Genomic DNA, 25,554 nt, shown 5'->3' with positions numbered 1-25,554 from the left:
TGTGGGCATTAGGGCAGATCAGCTTCACCATATTTTCCACCTCCGCATTGTAGTCTACTGTGGTCGTCATGGTGAACACCAACAATCCCCCATATCGAGCCTTCAACTGTCAATAGAAAGGGTTAAGAACAGGGATAATTGAGAGTTCATGAAGAAGAGTCAATAAAATAACATGAAACATGGCATAACCTTAAGCTCATCTACTTGATTAATCATATAATCTTTATATATAAGACTACCTAAGATATTTTATGCATGACTTCAGACAATAACCCGATCTTAGGAGGTGCGTATGGAAAAAGAGTTTTGAAGAGATTAACCTCTTTTGCATCCGCTATGCACTGCATGTCACCATTGACAAAAATACCTAACCGGTCACAAAGAGCTTCAGCTTCTTCCATAGTGTGCTGTGAAATTGTTTGAGCCATAAATTGTCAGTGGCGATGCAAAACACCAAGAGCTATAGAAAAAGGACAGGTAAAAAAAATTACTAGTAAGAACAATGGCTCGATCTTGCTTTGCACGCTTTACAACATTCCACAGATTGTTTCTGGAAGCCGGATCTAGTCCAGTGCTAGGTTCGTCCATGAATACAACCTTTGAAAAAAGACTTTATATATCACTGATCTTACTTACATGACTACATGAAACAGAATCAGCCTTTGCTGCTTGAATGATTAGAAAAATATACATCGTGCTAAAGAAAAGAAATCAAGAAATACTTTAATGGACAAAAGGGTTATATGATGCTAAGAACAAACCTTGGGATCTCCAATCAGGGATATAGCAACACTTAGTCTCCTCTGCATACCGCCGCTGTACTTCCCAGTTTGTTTGTCAGCAAAACCGCCGTAATATAAATTGACATTTTTAAGAGATTCCTCCACTGCCTAATTCATGTAAGAAGTGAATACTAAAATTAGGAATTAAACTATCTGCCTGTTTCTGCCAAAATTTATTGATCCAAACCCACCAATATACATCCTTAAAAACTTCAATAACTATGAAAAATCTTGCATGGTACAAAGCCATGTTGACATGAAGAGATTATTCAACATATCCATCTAGCAATAATGTTGATATGAAGAGATTATCCAACACACGATTCGTTAAGAGAGATATGCAAGCACCTCTTTTAAGGCAGCATCTCTAAGGCCCTTTAGTCTACCATAAAACATTAGATGCTCCCGTCCTGTTAGAGTTTCCCAGAGAAGACTGCAGTTATCAAGAGAAAAAGAAATTGTTAACTATGGCTTCAAAAGATCCTCAAGTAGGGGACGTAGGACAGAGAGAGTGAATAAAACTTACTTGTCCTGAGGACAAACACCGATCATAGAGTATATCTCATCCATGTTTGTTCTTATGTCAAAACCATTTATGAATGCTGTGCCAGAGGTTGGCTTTGTAAGACCAATCATCTGTGTGAACAAAAGGAGGAAAAAGCTATGCTTAGTAATAAGGTTTATGATTCATTGTATATCTACTTCCGCATCCTTGTTACCAGGATGATAAAGTGATGAATGAAGCTCATATACAATGACCAGTGAAAATTCTAGTATATATAGCCATAAAGAGATCTATGAACTTCTCAGATGATAAGTGAAGAACTTTGGACTAACCATGCTAATGAATGAGGTTTTTCCTGCACCATTCGGGCCAAGCATCCCAAAGCAACCTGATTGAGGCAAAGCAAGATACATTCCTTTGACAGCAATTTTGGGAGGGTTTCCATCTCTTGCTGGATACACCTTCCTGATGTTGTCACAGAGAATGGGATGACTTTCAGCTGACTCGAGTATCGATTGCTTCACTATTTCCCTCTATTAAAGCGGAAGGGGGTAAATGGGGAGTAAGTAATTTGCAAGAAATTTTTTACATATAATTGAGCTAAGAACAATTAAGTTGATTGACTTTGACCATCTATTTGTACTTCAGTTAAAAATAAAAAGTTATAGGCAACAAGAGAAGGAACAGATTAAGTTTAATTCTTTTAGGGATGATAATGACTACTGCATGAATACACACGGAATAAAAGTCTCACCTCTTGGACTACGTCAATTTTCTCTGCATCTAAAGAATCTGGAGATTCATTACTCCGGAAATTAGGTTGCCCTGGAGGTGATGAAAGCTTCCTCCACCAATTTCCAGACGATGAAAATTGGTCGAAAAAATATGCTAAGATTACAGTTACCACCCACTCCACTAACATGATGATTATGACCTCTCTCATTCCATTATCAGGGTTATTCAAGTCTCGCCACTCCATGCCACTTTCACCCACCATACTTCCATCAAAAGCATATTGTTGTAGTTCATATAACCCGCGAAATAATGAAAATCCAGGATACAGCTCAAGAATAATCACCCAGATTCCTGAAATATCAAAATATATATTCAAAATAAGACATACACAAAGATCTTTTGATTTAGTTAGTTGCATATTTCATATTGATAAAACACATTAGACATTAAATTTTAAATCTGACAAATTTCTATCAAGAGCATCCTTTGATAATGAAACTTACTTGGAAACGGTTTTACAAGCAAGCTCTTGAATAGGAAGTTCCCCAGCAGGCCAGTCAAAAACACAAGTAAATACCCCACAACTACATGAAATAGTCTTAATGAGTAATTGAGTATCATGAACAAGAAAGTTATAGTTTACTGCAGATATCTAATATTTTGGGGTGATACAATGTATATTAAATAAAACATTCACACCTGAAGCCGTCTTGATATTGGAGAATAACCCTGTGGCTAGGAAGGCCACAGAAACTTGCAAGTTTATATAAACAAAATAGAACACAAATTGGATGCTGTAGTCATTCAGTCTAAAGAAACTTAGTCCTGCATTCAAAAAAATTAAGTGTGAATAAACTTGAAGTATATGAGTAAAAAAGGTGATGCATATGCATTATTACCTAAAAGCGAACCAACAGCTACAAAACATAGCATATAGATTAAAGAGACAATGACAAAATATCCATATGAAATAGTCCAATATGCTCTATCACCGAGCCCATTCATTTTCATCATCATTCGGAGTTTATGTTGCTTTTCATAAACCAGAGCTTGCAAAATCACCTGAAAAGCATAAAATAATCTTCATGTGAATTAGGAACTTGAAATTTTCCTTAGTTAACAGCATTAATTATTTACAAGATAAATTCACTCTTGCTCTGTGTTCGGTTACATCACATAAACCATCTAAAAACTAACACATACTTAGTATTATTTAATTCAAGCTGTTTCGTTATACTTAGTATTAGTATTATTTAATTTAAGTTGTTTTCGTTAGACTTTTTGATCACTTACTTGCCTTGTTAGGATTGGAAAAATGTTCTACAGCGATTCAAGATAAAAGTTACTTCGTATAATAAGAAGGAAACAATACGAACTTAGTGGCCAATACCTTGAATGCATAACTAGAGCATTGCATACTTTGCTAAATAAAGAATGAGTTCCTGAAAATAACAAGGGACTTACAGGAAATAACCAGACAATAATCCATATGAACAATAGTGTACTCAAGAGTGTCACAAATTTTGGCGAGTTCTCATAGTTATGCGTGGGCATATCTTTCATAAACTCTATTGGTATTCCTGCACTTTTCCCTCGTAAAAATTGAAGATATGCATTGGATACCTACAGATTGCAAATCTTCATCAAGCTCATTGTTATAATGCTAGAGACAATATTAGTGCCTAACATTGAATACAAACAACTCTACAGAATCTCGAAAATGAGGGTCAAAAACTCAAAATGCTTACAACAATAGGCCTAGGACAAATAGTTTTAGTTATATATTAAGTTTTTAACAATTTCAAACCAAGATTAACAGGAGCTATTAGCTTATTACCATATTCAGCATTCGCATAACCTCCTCAGGGGTTTTGTACCATACTACAACATTGAATTGGCTGGTTTCAGAGTTCTGGAGATCAAAAGCTGTCAAGTGAGAAGGAAAAAGAAATTACTCCTATCCGAGCATGTAAAGATAGTAAATGAGTACATATAACTACATCAACTAGGGTAACTATAAATAGATAGCTTATTAAAAAAAATATATCAACTATCACATAGATTTATCATATGGTCTTCAATCAACTGACCTCCAGCGAATTCCTCCTCCTCCTTGGTATTGACATGAAAATCACCCTTATATATTACATCATTGATGTCAGAGTAGCTATTCCTCCACAATGTGAGCCCTTCCATGCATTCCAACTCTGAATAAAGGATTATTCATTGTAAAACAGGAATTCAAGTACAAAAACTAACAGTGAAATCAAGGATGAACGAGCCTCATTCTGAACATGGTTTAATCAATGAGAATAGTACTTGAACCATGCTTTGCTAGAGGAGTAAAGAAACAAAACGTTTTCATATGCAGCAAAATCATACCAATGTTTTTTTCTTTCAAGGGCAAAGAAATCGATGAACTCTTATTGCATTTGTGTTGTATGTAATAGAGTTTTGAGTACTCATAAGAAAGATCATCCTCGTCAGAAAAGGTATCAGTTCCCTGTACCAATTCAACCAAACAACGATTGCAACATTAAAACTACAAATAAAAATAAACGACCTTGCCAATAACTCGAAAACATTTTTTCAATGAAGATAGGCTCACCAAGACTAGGGGTTCAAGGAGGTCAGACGAATTCACAGAGGTGGCAGTTGGAAACATGTCACCAACCACACCTAACAAGCATAATACAAGATATCACAATGAACACAACATCATTTTAACATAGACATTTTTAAGCATAACATCATTTCAACATCCTGCTTAATCAATTGTTGTCATAAATTAAACCAGACGTGATACCCGGCCTGTACATTAAACATTGAACATACAATTCGACGAAAAAATAGCCCCCACATTTTTAGCTTACCCTTTGCATAATTTAAAAGTTAGTAGTTGAATGTGAACAATAGTACGTGAATTGTGCCTAAGAGCACGAGTATAAGTGTATAACGCGATATTATTTCCCTTTAAAGAAAGAATAAGTTATTTAACTCGGGATGTAGTACCCTTGGCAAAAGACTGATTGGAAGCAGTGTAAAGAAAAGTAGCAGGACAGGAAGAGTCATTCCTGCAGGAAGGCTCAGGTAAGTCTTGGAACGGAAGCAATTTGGACCTCACGGCCATAGAATACTGCGACGGAATTTGTAACACCGGTAACCTATCCGGTGGATTAGGAACCGGTGGATTCGGTTTTTCCGTTAGTGATTCTTTCTCTATTTCGTATTGTACCACCACTAGTAATACTAATATCAGCACTGGGAAAACAAACAGACAGCAATTCTGACATTTGTTCCTTTTCTGCAATCACATTATCATTCAAAAACTTAGAATTGCATTCTACTGTAATTCTACAATGTAATCCAATTAAATTAATCACTATATACATTAAACAAATAAAGATTTTTATTCAATAATTCCCATATAATACAAAATCATTCATGGCCCAAGGCCAACCTGATATATCTATACAATTAAAGGATATTTTTATACACCAAGTGAAAACCCAATTGCCAATTTTATGCAATGTTGTCATATTCTGCTCATTAACCCAAGTTCCTATTTTAATCAAGAATTCATTTTTACAATGGAAAAAAAAAACATGGGAATTCAATTGCAAAATTCAAAATTTCCTTTTCACTTAATCATATATATATCAATCACATAATTCATACACTTGTAATCAAATTGCTTAAAATCAATCAAATTAAAAAAAAAATAAAAAAAATCAGAACACTATTTTGTAATGGAGAAGAAGGGTGGACCTGATAAGTCAAGTTCTTCCTTAGCAGGGCATTGGATTGAACCCAATAACTCGCTTTTGAAGGGGATGCATTTGCCATTTTTATCTTCAAATAAAAATTCCAAAGTAGAAAAATGACAGAAAGAAGGAGAATTTTTGCAGAAAAAAGCAGGAGAATTTCAGGGGTTTGATTAAGGTTTTCAGTAGTCTTTTTCTAGTGATAAAAGTCTCAACATTGTATTACGTACGATTTTGTAGCCCCTTGTAACGCATGCCCTTTTCTACTACTTGATCACTTTCTCACTTCTCTTTCAAGTCTCTTTTAGTCGCTAGTTTAAACAACCTCGCGTAGTATACGCATATACGATTGTTAAATAATTATGACTATCCAAATGGCTCATGTTGTTTCGGTTAAAAATTATTTATTTTTTCAAAATTTTAATGGTAATTAATATGTGACTAGCTAGCATGACTCTAATATTTCCTTTTACATTGCATGAAGAAAAATCATCACTATTTCCCAATTTAAAAGTTATTGAATTAATATAGGATGAATGTAGTATACTGTATGCATAATTCCTAATTCCTTTAAAATCTAAGCAATTTCTCAAATATTTGTGACATGCAAAAACAAAATCTTTGTGCAATTTTGAGTATCAACTTATATAATTTTTAAAAGAATTTTTACGTACTAGTACTTAAATTGTCACGAAATGTTTAAACTTTGAGACATGACAGTGATGACACATGACCTGTTTGATATGTACCTCAATACGTTAATAGAACCAAACATGTTTATTACATACTTACATGCAAGTCACATTGAATCTGTTGTAACATAAATACAAATTAAAGCTAGTACACAGACTATACTCATTTCATGTGCATGCGGCCATGACAATTGTCAATTGACATGTACCATTACCAAGCCCAAATTTGATACTTATTGACCATTCACATGTAAAGTACTTGTAGCTCCAATCAGTTAGAATATACAAAGTACAACTGTACAAGTATATGCCTCCATATGAAAAATAAATAAAAATCCAAATATCTTAAGAGTTAAGATTATCAACAAAGATCTAATATCAATACTTTCTTAGGGCATGTTCCGATTGACTGAATTGAACTGAACTGAACTGAACTGAACTGAACTTTTTTAACTACGGATTAGTGATCTTTGATTATTTATTGATTATTTATTACTATACATATGTGTATATACAAATGTACATATTATTATTAATATTATTATTATTATTATTATTAATTATTGATGATTATTATTATTATTATTTATTGATTATTATTATTAGTATTATTATTATTATTATTGTTATTATTATTATTATTTATTGATTATTATTATTAGTATTATTATTTCAATTATTATTGTTATTATTATTATTTATTGTTGATTATTATTATTATTATTATTTATTACTTATTGATTATTATTATTATTATTATTATTGTTAATAATAATAATAATAATAATAATATTATTATTATTATTATTATTATTATTATTATTATTATTATATTGTTGTTGTTGTTGTTGTTGTTGTTGTTGTTGTTGTTGTTGTTGTTGTTGTTGTTGTTGTTGTCGTCGTCGTTGTAATAAGAGCTTAAAAGAATGAAATTTGGCTTTATATCATTAGCAATATCATTAGACGTAAATTAAGAGCTGAACTGAACTGAACTGAACTGAATTTCAACGGAAGAGAACAGGCCCTTAGTGTAATAGTTTTTCAAATTTTCCTTAAAAAGTGGCAAAATGATAAATACCTTAAATTGTGGTAAATTTAACAGCGATTTAAGCTGTAAATTGGAAAAAAGTCCACTATTAGTAAATAGAAGTAACTTCTAGTAACCAATTGGTTGTTGGTGTAGTGGTGATTGGGACTACACTTGGTGAGGAGGACCCGTGTTCGATCCCCCGCAACAACAATCGGGAGGAGACTGGAACCTAACCACCCAGAACTGATCCCCGAATCCGGATAAGGCCAAAGGGTGAACCGGATGGAACACCAAAAAAAAAAAAGTAACTTCTAGTAAATCGATAAAAACAAGTAAAGCTAAAATCAGTTATATGTAGCAATCGATTGCTGGCAATAGACTGAGTAGTGAGTAGTGACTAGTGAGTGAGTACTCTTAGAAATGAACAGGTTCAGTTTTTAAAACGGCTATTTCACCAAATGCCACTGAGCAATTTAAAAATTCACCAAGTGCCATCAGACTTTTCAGAATTCATCAAATGCCACCCAGTTTTTAAAAAATTCACCCAGTGCCATTAATGACCAACGGTCGTTAACTTCGTTAGTAATTAGGGGTTAATCATGACACGTGTCATGATATAATTGGACCATTTATCTTAATTCATAAAAATTTAAAAAACAAAAAAAGTTAAAAAAATAAAAAAAAAAAAATTTTTTAAAAAAAAACCTAAAATTTTCCCAGCCACCTCCACCATCGCCAAACCCTAGCCCCTCCCCTCATCTCGCCGGAAAACAGCCAATCACCAACGGAACCACCTTCACCACCATTCCCTATCCCTCTCCCCCTCCCTTCACGCAACTCACCTCTCCCCAGCCTAGAAACCGACTTGCCGGAGTCGGGATCACCCGCTGTCGCCGACCCCCACCCATTGTTACTCTGACCTCCCCTACCTGATGCGCCACCCATCCAATCTAACCTTAACCCGCGAAAACCACAACCAACCTCCACCTTCACGAGCAACGGTTCTGATTCAACCCCTTCCCGACCACCGCAACCTCGAAACCACCCCCTCCCCTATTTTCCGACTCCTATAAACCCCATTCCCTCACCTTAAACCACCAAAAATCGAATTAACCCAGAAAACCCAAAACCCTAGAATGAAAATGGGATTTCTGGGTTGAACCCGAAACCCAAATGGGTTTTGTAGTGGTGGCGGTGAAGTGGCGGTGCATCGGGGTTGAGGATTTGGACCAATTGGTGCGCGTGGGAGCAGCGAAGGGAGCTGGGTGGTGCTAATCGTGGCTGATGTGGTGGTGCGTGTAGGTGTAGCAAAGGGGGAAGTGTGGTGCTTGGAGGTGGAGTTGCTGTGGTGGCAGTGAGGGAGCAGGGTTTTTGGGGTCGGGACGAGCAGCGTGGGTGGTTTTGGGGGTCGGCGGTGGGTCAGGTGGGGAGCTACATGGTCGGGCGGCCGATTGTTGGTGGTTCCGGTGGTGACCGGCCGTTTTCCGGCGAGATGAGGGGAGGGGTTACGGTTTGGCGGTAGTCGGGGTGGCTGGGAAAATTTTGGGGTTTTTTTTTTTTAAATTTTTTGTTTTTTTTAAAATTTTTATGAATTAAGATAAATGGTCCAATTATGTCATGACACGTGTCATGATTAACCCCTAATTACTAACGGAGTTAACGGCCGTTGGTCATTAATGGCACTGGGTGAATTTTTTAAAAAATGGGTGGCATTTGGTGAATTCTGAAAAGTCCGATAGCATTAGGTGAATTTTTAAATTGCTCAGTGGCATTTAGTGAAATTTCCGTTTTTAAAATTACCAAATCAGGAATGCTTTCCAAAATCACCTATACAAATTACAACCCTCACGCGTTTTGCTTGTGATTTTAGTTCATTGTATTAGTAACCCATCATTTACTCATCAGATATTTCCTTATTTACGATGCACACATTAAATCACTAATTCTTCATCTTATCAAATATTGACTTTGACACATTCAAATTTACAGTCAATATTTTCAAATAAGAAGATTACATGTGGACGGAAGTAACAAGTAGTCATAACTACTATTTTTTTTTTTTTTTTTTTTTGAAACAAGTACTCATAACTTATTAGACTATAATAAAAGATAAAACCCAAAAAACTTAACATCCCAACATAAAGTCCCTTTTCACACAAAAAATGGGGACACTAAAAAGAGGGTTCCCATTGATGATCCAACAAGTAAATGCACTTGTAAAGAAGAACTTATGGTTAGCAATGAGGAGCAAGCGCTCCTCATTCTTACAACTTGTTGCACCATTCATCTTCCTTTTGTTTCTTTTCGCCGTCGACAAGGTTAGCCGTTATTCACCTTCTGAGCCGGAGGTTAGGGACCCGAAGGCGGTTGTCTCGCCGTCTATTCCGCCGTGTGAAACCAAGTTCCACATTCGACGGCCGTGTTATGACTTCGTGTGGAGTGGCGATTCTAGTGACAAGGCACAAGATATTGTGTCTCGTATCATGGCTAGTAATCCTGGACGTCCTATTCCCTCCCACAAGGTAGGTTTAATTATAATACACTTACTTTTTTACCGTCTTTTTCTTTTGTTTTTACCAAGATAATTTTTAGATGAAACACTTTGATTTTTTCACTATTTATATATTTTCGTTTATGTATATGTGGAATCTTTTTCGATTTGCTTACATTTGTATTTTACTCGTATAAATTTCAATTTTTATAATTTTTTTCATTTTAATTGAGATGGTATGGTTGAAGTTATGTGCATGAAAAAAAAAAAAGAAATGTAATATAGATTGAAAGGGTGCTTTAATTAACAAGTTTTTGGGGAATTTGAGTTGAAATTATTGTTTGGTTTTTTGTACCTTAATTCTTGAAATTTGGAGCTTGCTTTGATTTTTAAAGGATTATATAGGAAAAGAAAGGAATAGATTAATGGAATGAAAGGTAAAGAAAGGAGCTTGCTTTGATTAATTAGTGTATTTTTTAATTTATTTTTTTTAACCTTTTATGTAGTCAACAGCTTAAACAAGTAGTTCAGTACATTTCCCCTCAAAAAAAAAAAAAGTAGTTCAGTACATTATGTTTGTCACATGGTGCTCGTCTTTAAATCAGTTAAAATAATTTCAATTCGGATGAAAATAGTCATGCCTAGAAATAGATATTATTTTCGTACCACAGGAAAGATGAAAAATTATAAAGGGAGGACTTATGTAGCTGAATGTTGAAGGTGACTATGAAATTACATTAGACTTTTTCTTAAAATGTTCATTGTGTATATGTATGAACATCCAGGTTATATCATTTAGAACACCAGCTGATGTTGATGCCTGGCTTTTTCGCGATCCCTCACGCTGTCCTGCAGCCCTGCATTTAGTTGAGAAAAGTGCTACTGTTATGGGCTATGGAATCCAAACTAACTATACAACAACAGAAAAAAGTGGCAACATTGAAACTCCTGTAATGAAGTTTCAAATACCACTTCAAATTGCTGTTGAACGTGAACTCGCTAGATCAGTTTTAGCAGGTGATCATCTGCAGTTCTGTAACATTGACAGTCTGACATTTTATGATATCTGAAATGTGTCTTACATTCTGAACATCTTTGCTTTAGATCAAAGTTTTAGCTGGACTGTCGGATTGAAGGAATTTCCACATCCTGCAGAAACTCTTGAAGATAGATCCTTTACTGCCTATGGACTAATTGCTCCGTTGTTCTTCTTCACGGTTTCCATGTTTCCTTTCGTGTTTCAAATGAGCTCTATTGTCCTGGAGAAGGAACTGAAACTGCGTCAGGTAACACTCTAATCTTGCTGAGGATGGAAATAACTCGATTGTAAAAGTCTGAAACTCGAGTTTTTTAGCTTCTGATAATCTGATAATGCATTGATTCTTCTCTTACTGATATTCTGGTTTCTCAGGCCATGAATATAATGGGACTCTACGATTCTGCTTATTGGCTCTCGTGGCTTGTTTGGGAGACCTTTGTCATACTAATTTCATCGCTCTGTATTATACTCTCTGGAATGATATTACAGTTTCAATTCTTCTTGCATAATAGTTTTGCAGTACTGTTTTTTCTGTTCTTCCTTTTTCAGTTGAATATGGTACATTTCGTATCTCTTATACACCAACTTTCAATTCATCCTTTGTTGTTTCTTTCTCTGAATTTTCTCTCATTTGGTTTGGATATGTTTTTATACTAGACCGGTTTTGCCTTCCTGCTATCTGCTTTTCTTGGCAAGACTTCTTCTGCATATAGAGCCGGGTTCTGGATTTTTCTGATTGGAATCATTTCACAGGTACTTCAGTGTTCTAAGTTATAGACCAGAAATTTGTAGTACTTCTGATCACCCTATGTGTTTTAATGCACAAATTTGATGTTGCAGTTTGCAGCTCTTGCAGCTGAGCCCTCTAAGAAATCTCGCAAATTATATTTTCTGCCACCAGCTCTGCTATCCCATGCCCTCGAAATGCTCAACGATGCAGTTGAATCACATAATATCCCTGTGATCAGCTGGAGTAAACGAGTGAAGTGCCCCGCTGGTCAATCTGATTGTTACTTTACAATGGTATGTTTTATTTGCTGGAAAGTATAGTTTCTAACTTTCAATATAATTACATGTTTTTACTACATGACTAGATTGGTGTCTTTTCTATACACCAATAAAGGAGTACATATGATGCATAAGTAAGTTAAAGGCAATATTGTTCCAAAGATTATAAAAACATGTATTTTGTAAGAAATAGGCCGGATCTTTGTGCTTTTGTTCAGCTTTATGCAGGTATAGACTAAATGCTCTCTGAATCTTTTCCTTTTATCATTTGTATCCTTATGCAGAATGATATCTACATACGGCTCCTATATACTTTTGTGTTCTGGTTTATTTTGGCGTTGTACTTGGATAATGTAATGCCTAGTCCCAATGGTACGAGGAAATCATTATTATACTTTCTGAACCTGAGGTACTGGATAGGGAAAGGGGAAAATAAGCCTCAAGGTACAAAAACTTGAGTTTCCTTTTGATATGTATATCTCATAGTATAGTTGGTAAAAAGAACTTCTGACCTTTTTCCCATGATTGTGTCTTTGATCAGGTGGTTTATGTGGCTGCAGCAATTCTGATTCTGCATATGTCGATATTACTCCAGATGACACGGATGTGCTTGAGGAGGAAATTGTTGTGAAGCAGCAAATGAAATCAAATGAAATTGATTCTAACATTGCTGTTCAGATTCGTGGTCTAGTGAAGATATATCCTGGAAAGTTTAGCATTGGTTGCTGCTGTAAGTGTCAAAAGACTGATCCTTTCCATGCCATCAAGGTATCATACTCCAAGACATTCAACTCCAAAGAAACTATTAGCCGATTTCTACCCTTAGTTATATGATGACAATTAAATGAACAAAATGTAATCATTGAGTTTTGGCATACATAAAGGGATTGAAGAGAAAACTTTAATTTGCAGAATGTATTTCTTTTCACTTAAATTTTCTGACTACTTTCAGCTTGTTTTTTTATCAGGGTTTATATGTAAATTTGCCTACAGATCAACTCTTTTGTCTCTTGGGACCAAATGGAGCAGGAAAGACTACTACAATCAATTGTTTGACTGGCATAACCTCAGTGACTGCAGGAGATGGTATAACCTGTCTGATTAATTTTTACTTTGTTTAGACTTTCTTGTTTAAGAAGGATTTTTGATCGACGATCTCTACTATGACTTATCGAATTCACAGCTTTGATATATGGAAATTCCATCAGAAATTCAGCTGGAATGTCAAATATTCGAAAAATTATAGGTCTATGTCCTCAGGTAATACTTTTTTATGGCCCTATCACAATGCTGTAAACTTGTAAAGTATAAAATGAGATTCGACTCTAATACTTTTCTGCTATTTCTCTTAGTTTGACGTTCTTTGGAATGAACTGACTGGTGAAGAGCATCTGCAGCTGTTTGCTAGAATAAAAGGCCTACCGCCTGCATCAACTAAAGAGGTTTTTCGTAGACTTTGATGCAGAACTTTCCTACATGCCTGATTTGTTACATTGTGTGAAGAGCTTATATATTTTTGTGTGTAAAATAAGGCTGTAAAGAAATCTCTGGAGGAAGTGAGACTAACAAATTCAGCCAAAGTGAGAGCTGGAAGTTACAGTGGAGGAATGAGGCGACGCCTTAGTGTTGCATCTGCTCTCCTTGGCGACCCAAAATTAGTGATTTTGGATGAACCGGTAAAATATAGTAGTAATGTTAGTCAGCTAATTTCATTGTCAGACTTCCAAGAAAGTTTTGAAGCATTTACAACTGATATTTTGTTCGAATTGCAGACTACAGGTATGGATCCAATAAGCAGGAGGCATGTATGGGACATAATAGAAAATGCAAAGAGGGGAAAGGTTGTCATTCTAACAACACATTCAATGGAAGAAGCTGATATATTAGGGGATCGCATAGGTATCATGGCCAAGGGGAGACTCCGCTGTATTGGAACTTCAATTAGATTAAAGTCGCGATTTGGCACTGGTTTTGTTGCTAACTTGAGCTTTGTAAATGGAAACTCAGCAACAAATTCAGCTCACAAGGAGACAGTGAAGAGTTTCTTTAGACATGTAAGTTACAGTACTACATATTATTTTTTAAAGGGCTTGTTTTTCTCTCTTTGCAGAAGTAACTTGTTTCATGCACGGTTTTTACAGCATTTGGCAGTCATTCCGAAGGAGGAGAGCAATGCATTTCTTACATTTGTAATCCCCCGTGAGAAAGAGCCCCTTTTGGTGGTAAGCACCCTTGATTCAATGAGTTAAGATACATCGTTACAAACTCCATAACTTGCCCTCCAATAGCAAGCAATTTTCAAGGGCTTTTTTTTTAGGGAACCCTTGGAGAGCTCCAAGATAGACAGCAAGAATTTGGTGTATCAGACATTCAACTTGGTTTGACGACTTTGGAAGAAGTTTTTCTGAATATTGCAAGGCAGGCAGAGTTGGAAACTGCTGCAGCTGAGGGACGAATGGAGACTCTTACTCTATCATCTGGGGCACTTGTTCAGGCAAGTACAATTACAATCAAGACGGTTCTTCCAAATCTGAAAACTTTTATCAATGATCCAATTGAAGATTATTATTCATTTTAGAAATTATATTTTTAGGCACTAAAAAGTTTCATAGAAATGCAGATACCTGTGGGAGCTAAGTACGTGGCGGTTCCTGGATCAGAGACTGCAGACAATCCTCAAGGCATTATGGTCGAAGTACATTGGGAACAGAATGATTCAGGCGCACTCTGCATTTCAGGACATTCAGCTGAGAGGCCAGTTCCTTCAAATGTACAGCCGACCCTCCCTGTGGTTCACCCAAGGTCCTTGGGGCAGCCAAAGGGAGTTGTGGGAAGGGTGATTGATCCTAGTCAACTGTCAGAAAATTGCTTTGATTCATAGGCAAATTATGATCCTTAGTAACCGTGTAAATTGACAGATTTTCTGTAAGACTATAGTCAATTAATCATCACAAGGACTTGTCATTCTTAGAGCAAATTATTGTCATTTTGCACCAGAACTAGTATGAAAACATTTTGTCGCAGACTAGTCAATAACGCCTACACTGTCATTCACTGTTGATTAAAATCGCTTCATTAGATCAATACATAAAAACCTTGGTTTTATGTTACTATAAATGTGGAGCAGCTCAAAACTGTCGTCACATCCAATGAACTGTTTTTACTACAACTTAGGCTATATACAACACCACCATTACAAAAAATACTACACCTAACAGGGAAAAATAGCTGAGCATGTTACACTACCAGCTGGTAACATTGATACCTAATACTTCTCTATTTGAAGATGTAAAGAAAGAAGTCAAATTAGAGCTTAAACATGTAGATGGTAAGAAGAATTACTCATCAGACGAAACAGCTTGAGCCTGACGAGTGACCTTGATGAAGACATCCTCAAGGGTGGTGTCAGCCAGAGTCCAAGCCTGAACAGAAAACCTACTTTTGGCATCCTCAACAAGCTGGAATATATCAGCTAGGCGGACTTCATGCTTGGGCAGCTCAAATTTTTGAGTACCGCCCAAATAGTAGGTTTTATTAGCATTGTTGCAAAGTTTTAGTACCATGTCCTCCACCTCTGTATCATTCCCTTGCACTGTAGTCATTGTAAAGATGAAGTAACCTCCATATCTAGCCTTCAGCTGTCATACACCATCAATACAAGCAAAGAAACCAACAATTTTATAATTTTGTAATGACACGATTAGAACAGGAATAGTTGGGAAAAAGGAAAAAAAAAATATATATATATATATATATATATATATTGAACTAAATTCAACTTGCTAAACTTAAGAAAATTCAACTGTACTGAAATGAAATCCAACTCAAACTAAAACATATTGAAATAATAAAATTAAGTTGCAATGAAACACTAATTAATACTATGAAACTTGCCTCTTTTGGATTTCCTACACAGCGCAAAGCACCATCAACGAAGACTCCTAGTCTATCACAAAGAGCCTCAGCCTCTTCCATTGAATGAGCTGACATATATTACAAAAACTGTCAGAATTAGCCACATCTTAAGTTGACTAGTTTACTTTGAGATATACCTTTCCAAGAAGAAAGGGCAGCATTGATTTATTTTTTTTATTCTTCATTTATTAAATTAACAGTCGAGCTCAAAAAAGAAATTGATCGCTTTTGTTATCATATCGCTTTTGTAAGCATTGATTTATTTTTTTTATTCTTCATTTATTAAATTGATCGCTCAAAAAAGAGAGTTCAACAGATGCAGCCAATGAAAAAAATTGCGTAATGTCAGCAATGTGACGTACATAGCTTCTATTATCACTGTCCATTTCCTAATAGTTTTGAGTAACTCAATACAAAGATGATGTGCCCTGGTCTACTATTATGTCAAGATTATTATCATATTCCACAATGTATAGAAACTAGTAGCTATAGTATTTCTTGAAGCTTCTAATTGCTTAACAGACTTAAGTACGAGCCAGACCCAGGCAATCAGTTTGGTAAAGTGAAGTGAAGAAACGGCAGAGAATATCGTTACTGGTTTGACTAACTTGGCCGTTAGTCAACAAATTTCAGTGCAAACGTCCGTGTGACCACCATCCGTGTAAAGTTATAAAAATACCACAAGCACTTTGATACATTTACCGAAAATGCCACCTGATGTGCATATTACGTCAATCAGGCTGATACACTAGTATATTTCCCCCTTAAGTACTGTCCTAAGAAATCAGTGGTTCTAACTGCTTCTGAGACTAGTGATTATCTTTAGAGTAGATAGATAATTTTTTTTATGTATATGTATAATAATAATAAAACTAAGTCCTAAGAAATTAATGGCTGTAAAGTAGAACTAGATTACTCACTTGTGAGAAGAATTGTTCGATTTTTCTTTGCATGCTTCACCACATTCCATAGACTATTTCTGGAAGCTGGGTCTAATCCAGTACTTGGTTCATCCAGGTAAACAATCTTCCAAAGATCCAAAATAGTGGTATTAGGATAAAACCTTTGGACCAATACACAAGCATATTACAATGGATAGGATAGGTGAACATTAAAAAATTGTACGGACAGAAATCCATTATTGGGAGGAAAATTTATCTTAGACAAGGTAAATCATGATAAAATTGAACAATCGGCAATATAAACAAAAGAGGCCAGGAATGCAAAATTCTTATAGGAAACCTTAGGATCGCCGATTAGTGAAATTGCAACACTGAGCCTTCTCTTCATGCCTCCACTATATTTGCCAGAACGTTTGTCAGCAATACCACCATGGAATAAGTTAACATCTTTGAGAGCCTCTTCAACTGTCTAAACAATAGAATGGAGTGGGAAAGTGTTATTTGCTGTAAAGAAGGCAACATGAAACATTATTAACTACTTACGGTATGCATTCAATGACATGCCATATTTTTTTTTTTTCCAAGAGAACAAGCGAAGTACCCGTGTCAATACAGAACCTTTAAGATTCTTAAGTCTACCGTAAAAGTATAGATGCTCCCTTCCAGTAAGTGTCTCCCACAGTAGGCTGCAGGTGCAAAATATATTAAAATTTCAAGACTTTAACTACAGAACGTGAGAGACAAAAGGTAGTGAAATGCCATTATCCAAGAAAAATGAGCAACTGATCAAACTTTTAAAGCAAAAGGGCAATATTCACACTTACTCAAACTGAGGGCAAACTCCCATGCAAGTGTATACATCATCCATGGAAGTTGTTATGTCTAAACCTTCAATGTATGCAGTGCCTGAAGTTGGATCTGTGAGACCAATCATCTGTTCAGATGTATTAGAAGTTAAACCCCATAAAAAATTATGGCTCGAGAATATTATCTGACACACATTATCCTATCATTACATCCATTTGAAAGGATAATACTACAAACACAACATAGATAAACAGTATTACAGTAGATTTGTACTGACCATACTGATGAATGAAGTTTTTCCTGCACCATTAGGACCAAGCATGCCAAAGCACTCTGACTTTGCTAAAGCAAGAGACAACCCTCTAACTGCAGCCTTTGCTGGATTTCCATCTCTTCCTGGGTAAATCTTCTTGATATTGTCACAGATAGCCGTGTGGCTTGTGCTTCCTTCTTGCATCAATTGTTCTACCTTTTGTCTCTGCCAGAAGACAGAAATGCAATTGTTAAACAAGGCAATTTTTCGTTTAAAAACAAAGGCGCAATAATCCAGATCATTGACAGCTGATGGCATCGATAAAGAAGCTTATCAATATGAATTAAAATTAATACCTCTTGGGCCACATCATTATGATCATTTGAAGAGGATAGTTGAGAAGTATATCTCTGCATATTTTGCTGTGGGAATTTAGGTTTCCTTCTCAAGCAGTGTAAGAAGAATAATGGACTTTTAGTCCTGCCACTCCCAGTGGATACAACCTGGTCAAGATAATAAGCTAACAAAAGCATAACCTTCCACTCAACCATCATGATGGTCATAGCTGTTTTCAACCCATTTCCTGGGTCATTTAAGTTCTTCCACTGTATTCCAACAGCAGCACCACTCCTAGCAAATGAAGCATATTTTTGGAATTCGTACACTCCTCGGTACAGTGCAAACCCATGAAACATCTCAACTAAGACTATGGCTTTACCTGGACAATCAGAATTATACAAATACTTAGTACAACATCAAAATGCTTCAAAATTGAGTTTTATGTTAGCAGCTGCAACTAACATGGTAGAGTAAAAGGCACAGTTTGAGTAAACAAATTTGAAACCAATACAGATCATCATTGAGACAACTATTTCTAGGCATATTATTTGAAACACTTAAATGACAAAAGTAAGGAAATTTCATTCTTAGCTGATTTTTAGGAATTTCGTTTCACTCCTAGAGGCAGGAACGGGATGAACATGTATTATACTTGTACTAACATAAAAAAGGAGCACATACATACCCGAGAGAAATGGAGATCCCGTAGAGTTTACTTACTTGAAAAATCAGAAGATTCAAAAAATTTTGTGACAACATAAAATGCAATGATACAACATAGCATCATGAATGTCGAGCAAATCACTGAAAAGGGACAACACAAGCATGATCATAAATAACTTATAGAGTAGAAGAAATTAACAATTCAAACAAATTAGTAAATGGAATTGTGATAATCAAACCTTGAGCAGTCTTCACTGTAGGCACAAGAGCAGCAATCACAAATGCAAATGAAATCTGCCAGTTTACATGGACGAAATAGAACATAGATTGTACAATGTAGTCATTTTTGGTGAAGAAATATAAACCTGTAAAATTTTAAGCGCATTTACTGCTGTAACTAATAAGACATAGAATGGGGTGAGATTCAAAACGAAAAGTGATGATATGCTTACCTGATAACTTGCCAGCAATGAGAAAGAATTGTACAAAAAGAAGAGAAACAAAAAGGCAGTATATATAAGTAATCGCCCAATATGCTGTGTCACAAAGTCCGTGCATTTTCATCATGATTCGCAAATTTTTTTCCTTTTCATACACAATCAAGCTTACTAAGACCTGATTACAAAGCCATGCTTTGAGTTAGCATGTAGAAATCTGCTTAAGCAGTATAGTCAGTTTGTTTAGACCACATACACAAAATACAGTATTTCAGGAGGGCTGATGCACCTGCAAAGAAGTAAATGATATAATTGTACTTGATCACATCTTTAAACTGTAATACAGTGTAATTACTAAAATCATGCAAATTTTCTTTCTACTGTTTGTGTGTGGTGTACCAGCCCTCTTTTTTTATTAAAATATACTACTTCCGGAAACAACTCTTCATAGTAGCATTGTCTACAAAATATATATGGAGCATTCAAGCATAACCACTGGTAATTCTTTAAAACACTAGCATACTTACAGTAACTGGAAACAGAAGTAGTCCAAAAGTTGTCATACGCAACAATAAATCCACAACTGCTGCTAACAAAGCACTTATTCTAAGTGTGGTTGGTACTTCTTTCATGAACTCAAACAGTATCTGGGTACCAGATCCTTGCAAAGCCTGCAGATACACATTGGATGCCTGCACATGCACATCATCTTACCAATTAGATTTAGCGTTTGAGAAGAAATTAGGGATGTTCAGAGTATTCAGACTGCACCAAACCACAAACCAAACCTTTTTTTTTTTGGGCGGTTTGTAGTTTAGGTGCAATTTCCATTATTTATGAAACCAAACCACAGCTCAATAATGTGCTTTGTAGTTCAAACCTCAAACCATAAATTGCTGTTATAACTTTTTGATAATTATCAAATATCATAACCCTATGCTAATAGCACCACTAAATCAAAATTCTTAGATCTTTTATGGTTTGTTAGCATGAAAAGCTTGATAACCCAATCAATCTTGATGTTAAACACAAAGGGTAAAATTTTTGGAAACAGAATGTGTGGAGCCTTACCATATTCACTAACCTTGGCAAACGAGAAAAATTAAAAGAAGACGCGGATTTAGCTCTACTTGGTTCGCTCCAAAGAGTCACATTGAAGTTAGCTTTGTTGGTATCCGAGAAATCAAGTGCTGCCACAATGTAAACCAACAAAAATAGATTCTTAATTTCTTATCACTACTTAAGACTTATCATCTTAAAAAAAAAAAAAAAGAATACTCTTAGGTATAGTTGTTTGCTTGTTATATCTTATATGACTTCTATCCTCATACAAGAATTGATGATCTTACTTTTGCTTTATGTAAGTACACATTTTATGAACAAAATTAAACTGATTCATAATTTTTGAAACCTAAGGAGTCTTAACTTATATAAAAAAAATATTGAGTTAGAGTAATTTAGGTCTATTACAGCAGCAAAAATGTGTTAAATCAATAAATCATACTACCTGCACCGAAATTGTTATCAATCTTGTTTTGTTTGTTCGCTCCGTTGCCTTTGTATACTTCCTTGTTTATTTCAGATGAGCTGTTCCGCCACAATTTTAATCCTTCCATGCATTTTACTTCTGAAAACATAACAAATTGAAATATAAGCAATAAGGAGTATACAAGATCTACACACACTAATACTAGGAGAAATTGTGATACCTTTCCCAGTCGGATAAGGGAATGAAGAATTGGGCTTCAGGTGGAATTTTCAGTGCTGGTGGCCAAGGGACAGGGTTCCTTACCTCCATCTCCCTTAGACTCTCGCTAGACTCAGTCAATGTCCTCATATAATGCTCCACAGTTGCAAAGAATACTACTATTACCAGCGGAGTCATTAAAAGGCAGAGGTTTTGTGTCCTATTTCGTTTCTGCATTACAAAATCAAATGCTCAAAACCAAAAATACATCAATAGAGGGAAAAAAATTGCTTTCAACCTTCATCATTAATATGATTGGTTGTGTATTCAAAAACTTAATTAACTTATTATTATCTCTGCCTTATCTTTACATCTGATATATTCTATACTAAATGGAAGATATCTGATTATCTTGATATAACATTTTTCTCCCATTTGAATTCATGACATGTAACTTTTATACTCTTCCAAAAATGAAAAATGTACACTAAAATGTTATTTTTATATATAAAATAAATAAAGGCACGCTTAGACCATATTCACTTCACCTTAAAAAAAAATATATATATTAATTTAAATTAATGTGAGAATAATTAATAAAATAATACACAAAAATGGCGCGCATATTATCTTAAAACTAGTCACATGCATCCATTATCAATTTATCATGGAAGTTCCAATGATGTTGCTGGTAATGCAGACGCTCCCATGAATAAAATAAGGGAGAGCACATACCTGATAAGTAAGACTCTTTCTAAACAAAGCATTAGCCTGTGTAGCAAAGCCGGCACGTCCGTGCGTTGAAATCTCCATGACCTATAGATCTTAAACCAGCCCAGCAAATATCTGATTGTTTAAATTGTATTGTCTCTATATTTCCTCCTCTCTTAGATACGATCAACTTCCTAAAATTAAAAAACTTAAAAGATCAGCAGTTTATATATGATTAACAAATTGCTTGTTTATGATTTGTTGTACTTTTTTACGGACAAGAAATTATTCAATATAAAAATTAAAAAATCAGTGGCCAAGGAAATAGCTTTAAATGATAAAAAAGACATTACAATGACTTTTTTACAATATCTGATTGTACTTTTTCGAAAAAGAATTGTCACCTATCCTGAAATGATAAAAAAGACATTACAAGAATTGCCCTATGACCGTAGTTTAAAACTGAGAGGCAAAAACACATTTTTGACATAATAACACTGTTTTTATTTGACAGGCAATGAATATCATGGGGCTTTATGATACTGCCTACTGGCTTTCCTGGCTCGCATGGGAGATTATAATGACGTTCCTTGTTTCATTATTCACAATGATCATAGGGTTGCGTTTTCGATTTAGATTCTTCAAGCGGAATAACTTTCTAGTTCTCTTTCTTGCAATGTACCTTAACCTACTTAGTATGGTAAGTTCATTTATTCTAAGAATCATATATTCATATATATATTTCAAAAAACACTATGAATGGGAATTTACAAATATTATTTGGAAAAAAGAGAGAGAGAGATAGTTCAGTCAGTATAATACTCCGTAGGAAAAGCCTAAAGAAAGGATGAGTGTTCATTATTAATAGGATAACGATCATAATTTGACCTTACACCCTTTTTCTTTCCAAATTTAATCACTAGCACATGTGCACATAGCTATTTTCTTCTTGTATAGGATAACTTAACTAATTTTCTTGTGGGATAAGCCCTCTACATAATAGCATGCCCTTTTCTTTTGTTACACAGTTTTACGTGATAAGTTGTAGCATAACTATTCTAAAAAAAAGTGCGGAAGGAGAGAGTGTTAATTCTCTCTAAATTGAGAGAATTCAGTACAAAAATTAGAAGGCATTTTAGAGAGAAGAAGAGGAGAGAATTTTTATTAATTCCAGAAAATTAGAAATGAATTCATTAGCTAACATCAGAGTCACTAGCTATGAATTTATACAACTGTAATACAGCTTTCTAGAATATTACAAAACTAATAACAAACTAAAAGTTTGTTACAGAACAGGACAAATTCTGTTATATTGCATAACAGAATTTGTTAGAACTCCAGCTGACTTGTAATGCTATGCTCGGATTGATGACTTGGCAAGAATGCTTGAGTCTTCGGATTGCTGACATGGCACACCTTCTAAATCAACTGTGTGCAGTAAGCAGGCTACCAAGGCAGTGATGAGCTGATCTTGACTAGCAGCTGCAGTACATACTCCAATAACCCCCCCCCCCCCTCAAGCTAGTGGGTGATTGAGAATCAATCATGCCTAGCTTGGACAAAATCTGATTATGTTGAGGGATGCTTAAAATTTTTGTAAACACATCAGCTAACTGCTCCTTGGTTGGCACATAAACCAACCCAATCAAACCTTCCAGCACTTTTTCCCTTGTAAAATGACAGTCAAGTTCAATGTGTTTTGTTCTTTCATGATGAACTGGGTTCTTGCCAATGTGGATTGCTGACTGATTGTCACATTTCAGCTGAATAGGACCCAAATTAGGAACTCCTAGTTCCTGCAGCAACCTGACTAACCAAGTTATTTCTGAAGCAGCAGCTGCCATGGCTCTGTATTCTGCTTCTGAAGATGACTTGGAAATAGTCCCTTGTTTCTTGGACTTCTAGGAAATAGGACTCTGGCCTAAGAGCATAACAAACCCTGTGACTGATCTTCTAGTATCAGAACATGCTGCCCAATCAGAGTCAGAATACCCTTGCAGAACAAGCTTGGTAGTAGACTGTATCATGATGCCCTGCAGCTGTATAAGCCACATATCTAAGAAGATGATGCAGAGCTTTAAAATGAGAAACAGTAGGATTATGTAGATATTGGCTCAAAGTTTGTACAGCATAACACAAATCTGGACGAGTGTAAGTCAAAAAATTCAACTTCCCAACCAAACATCTGTACTTAGCAGGATCACTATAAGGGGCAGAATCATCAGAACTCAACTTCATAGAAACTGGTAGTGGTGTTTTAGCAACTCTAGATACATCAAGTTCACAGTCTGCTAATAACTCCCTTGTGAACTTTCTTTGTGTAAGAACCACACCAGTAGCAAGCCTGGACACCTCTATCCCAAGAAAATAATTCAGCTCACCCAAATCTTTAATGCTGAACTTTTGATGAAGAGTGTTTTTCACTGTCTGTATTTCAGTATCATCTGGACCAGTAATCAGTATATCATCAACATATACTGCAATAATGGTCTTTGAAGCCTGAGAATCTTTGAGAAACAAAGAATAATCATTTTTTGATTGAACATATCCCATAGCAGTAAGCTCAGAAGTCAACTTAGCAGACTATTGCCTACTAGCCTGTTTCAACCCATAAAGAGACTTCTTTAAAATACAGACTTTGTTATCAGGATTAGGCACCCCTTCAGGAACTTTCATGTAAACTTCCTCAGTCAAATCACCATGCAGAAATGCATTATTAATGTCCAGTTGATGTATCACCCATTTATTGCTGACAGCAATTGAAATTAAGCACCTTACAGTAGGTAACTTAACAACTGGAGAAAAAGTTTCCTGGTAATCAATCCCATATTTCTGAGTAAATCCCTTAGCAACCAATCTTGCCTTGAATCTCTCAACTGTGCCATCCTTTTTTAACTTGACCTTAAACACCCATTTGCAGCCAATTGCCTTTTTTCCTTTAGGCAAATCAGTAAGCACCCATGTTTGATTAGCTGTCAAAGCATCTATTTCCCTTTGCATAGCTTCAACCCATCTCTGATCTTGTGAAGCCTCAAGGAAACTAACAGGTTCAACAACTTTAGCCATCTCAGACACAGTAACCTTTTGAGCAACAGGAAGCTCATCATAATAAACAATATTACACCAATGTCTGCCAGGTGGAACAGGACAGACATAGTCTTTCATCCAGGCAGGGGTGACATGTGGTCTAGAAGATTGTCTAGTGGTGTTAGGGTTTCAAATACGGATGGAGACTGTATCTGTGGGTTGTCTGATTGGAGTTTGTATTTCAGGTTCAGAAATGGTTTCAGAATGTGTTTCAGATATGCTATATTGTGTTTCAGTGTCAGAATGTGTTTCAGTTTGAGGAAATGAAAAGACATCAGGATATTCAAATGAAGTATCCAGATTTAGGTTTGTGTTTGAGGGTAGAAAAATAGGATCAGGTTTGTTAAGGGTTGTGGAAAGGTGAAAGGGAAGGTGTTTTTCATGGAAATTCACATCTTTAGAAATAATAATCTGAGAGGTTTCCAGGTTTAGCATTTTGTAAGCTTTCTGATTAGGGGGATATCCAACCAGAACACAAGGAACAGCTTTAGAATCAAATTTAGACCTATTAGTCTTGAGTGTGGAAACATAACCAAGACAACCAAACACTCTCAAATGACTGTAATCAACTTTGACCTTATTAAGTCTCTCATATGGGATTTCAGAATCAATAGAACTCAGGGGCATTCTATTGATTAAATAGGAAGCTGTTAACAAACACTCTCCCTAAAATTTGACAGGCAACCTAGACTGAAAATAAAGTGCCC

The 25,554-nt window shown here is 35.5% G+C and overlaps 5 protein-coding genes across 7 annotated transcripts; 1 reads left to right on the top strand and 4 right to left on the bottom strand.

The window, feature by feature from the left end:
• LOC110700561 (ABC transporter A family member 10-like) lies at nucleotides 1-5,989 on the bottom strand. The gene is made up of 18 exons (XM_021878115.1): nucleotides 5,791-5,989; nucleotides 5,035-5,326; nucleotides 4,631-4,701; nucleotides 4,405-4,525; nucleotides 4,113-4,229; nucleotides 3,860-3,948; nucleotides 3,487-3,645; nucleotides 2,922-3,084; nucleotides 2,722-2,847; nucleotides 2,526-2,606; nucleotides 2,042-2,373; nucleotides 1,620-1,820; nucleotides 1,309-1,418; nucleotides 1,131-1,215; nucleotides 762-890; nucleotides 492-597; nucleotides 321-407; nucleotides 1-106 (listed from the first exon to the last, which is right to left on the bottom strand). The coding sequence occupies exons 1-17, from the start codon at nucleotides 5,866-5,868 to the stop codon at nucleotides 388-390; spliced, it is 2,280 nt and encodes a 759-aa protein (XP_021733807.1). The 5' UTR covers nucleotides 5,869-5,989; the 3' UTR covers nucleotides 1-106; nucleotides 321-387.
• A 3,255-nt stretch (nucleotides 5,990-9,244) lies between these two features.
• On the top strand, nucleotides 9,245-15,018 carry LOC110700557 (ABC transporter A family member 2-like). 3 transcript variants are annotated; one of them, XM_021878111.1, is made up of 16 exons: nucleotides 9,513-10,030; nucleotides 10,785-11,016; nucleotides 11,104-11,285; nucleotides 11,411-11,596; nucleotides 11,696-11,791; nucleotides 11,879-12,061; nucleotides 12,331-12,490; nucleotides 12,588-12,814; nucleotides 13,015-13,132; nucleotides 13,230-13,306; nucleotides 13,399-13,488; nucleotides 13,579-13,722; nucleotides 13,819-14,100; nucleotides 14,188-14,268; nucleotides 14,364-14,540; nucleotides 14,667-15,018. In XM_021878111.1, the coding sequence occupies exons 1-16, from the start codon at nucleotides 9,671-9,673 to the stop codon at nucleotides 14,925-14,927; spliced, it is 2,856 nt and encodes a 951-aa protein (XP_021733803.1). In that variant the 5' UTR covers nucleotides 9,513-9,670; the 3' UTR covers nucleotides 14,928-15,018. The 3 variants fall into 3 exon arrangements, with proteins under 3 accessions (XP_021733802.1, XP_021733801.1, XP_021733803.1); XM_021878110.1 differs by having other exon boundaries at nucleotides 9,245-10,030; nucleotides 11,155-11,285; nucleotides 13,579-14,100; XM_021878109.1 differs by having other exon boundaries at nucleotides 9,246-10,030; nucleotides 13,579-14,100.
• A 116-nt stretch (nucleotides 15,019-15,134) lies between these two features.
• LOC110700558 (ABC transporter A family member 7-like) lies at nucleotides 15,135-19,980 on the bottom strand. The gene is made up of 13 exons (XM_021878112.1): nucleotides 19,890-19,980; nucleotides 19,619-19,651; nucleotides 19,378-19,540; nucleotides 19,165-19,290; nucleotides 18,983-19,066; nucleotides 18,280-18,641; nucleotides 17,948-18,148; nucleotides 17,688-17,797; nucleotides 17,465-17,549; nucleotides 17,204-17,332; nucleotides 16,882-16,987; nucleotides 15,941-16,029; nucleotides 15,135-15,684 (listed from the first exon to the last, which is right to left on the bottom strand). The coding sequence occupies exons 3-13, from the start codon at nucleotides 19,490-19,492 to the stop codon at nucleotides 15,385-15,387; spliced, it is 1,707 nt and encodes a 568-aa protein (XP_021733804.1). The 5' UTR covers nucleotides 19,493-19,540; nucleotides 19,619-19,651; nucleotides 19,890-19,980; the 3' UTR covers nucleotides 15,135-15,384.
• Nucleotides 19,645-21,160, bottom strand: LOC110700900 (ABC transporter A family member 10-like). The gene is made up of 5 exons (XM_021878481.1): nucleotides 21,155-21,160; nucleotides 21,072-21,105; nucleotides 20,870-20,989; nucleotides 20,434-20,552; nucleotides 19,645-20,054 (listed from the first exon to the last, which is right to left on the bottom strand). The coding sequence occupies exons 1-5, from the start codon at nucleotides 21,158-21,160 to the stop codon at nucleotides 19,869-19,871; spliced, it is 465 nt and encodes a 154-aa protein (XP_021734173.1). The 3' UTR covers nucleotides 19,645-19,868.
• Nucleotides 21,161-22,164: 1,004 nt separating this feature from the next.
• Nucleotides 22,165-24,313, bottom strand: LOC110700899 (uncharacterized mitochondrial protein AtMg00810-like). Its single transcript, XM_021878480.1, has 3 exons — nucleotides 23,753-24,313; nucleotides 23,412-23,661; nucleotides 22,165-22,169 (listed from the first exon to the last, which is right to left on the bottom strand). Exons 1-3 carry the CDS (start codon nucleotides 24,311-24,313, stop codon nucleotides 22,165-22,167), a joined length of 816 nt encoding a protein of 271 aa, XP_021734172.1.
• Between the last annotated feature and the right edge of the window lie 1,241 nt (nucleotides 24,314-25,554).

Source organism: Chenopodium quinoa, unplaced genomic scaffold (genome assembly GCF_001683475.1).
Source record: "Chenopodium quinoa cultivar QQ74 unplaced genomic scaffold, ASM168347v1, whole genome shotgun sequence".
Taxonomy (NCBI): Eukaryota; Viridiplantae; Streptophyta; class Magnoliopsida; order Caryophyllales; family Amaranthaceae; genus Chenopodium; species Chenopodium quinoa.
Note: the sequence above shows the minus strand (reverse complement) of the source record. Positions and strands in the feature narration are given on the sequence as shown.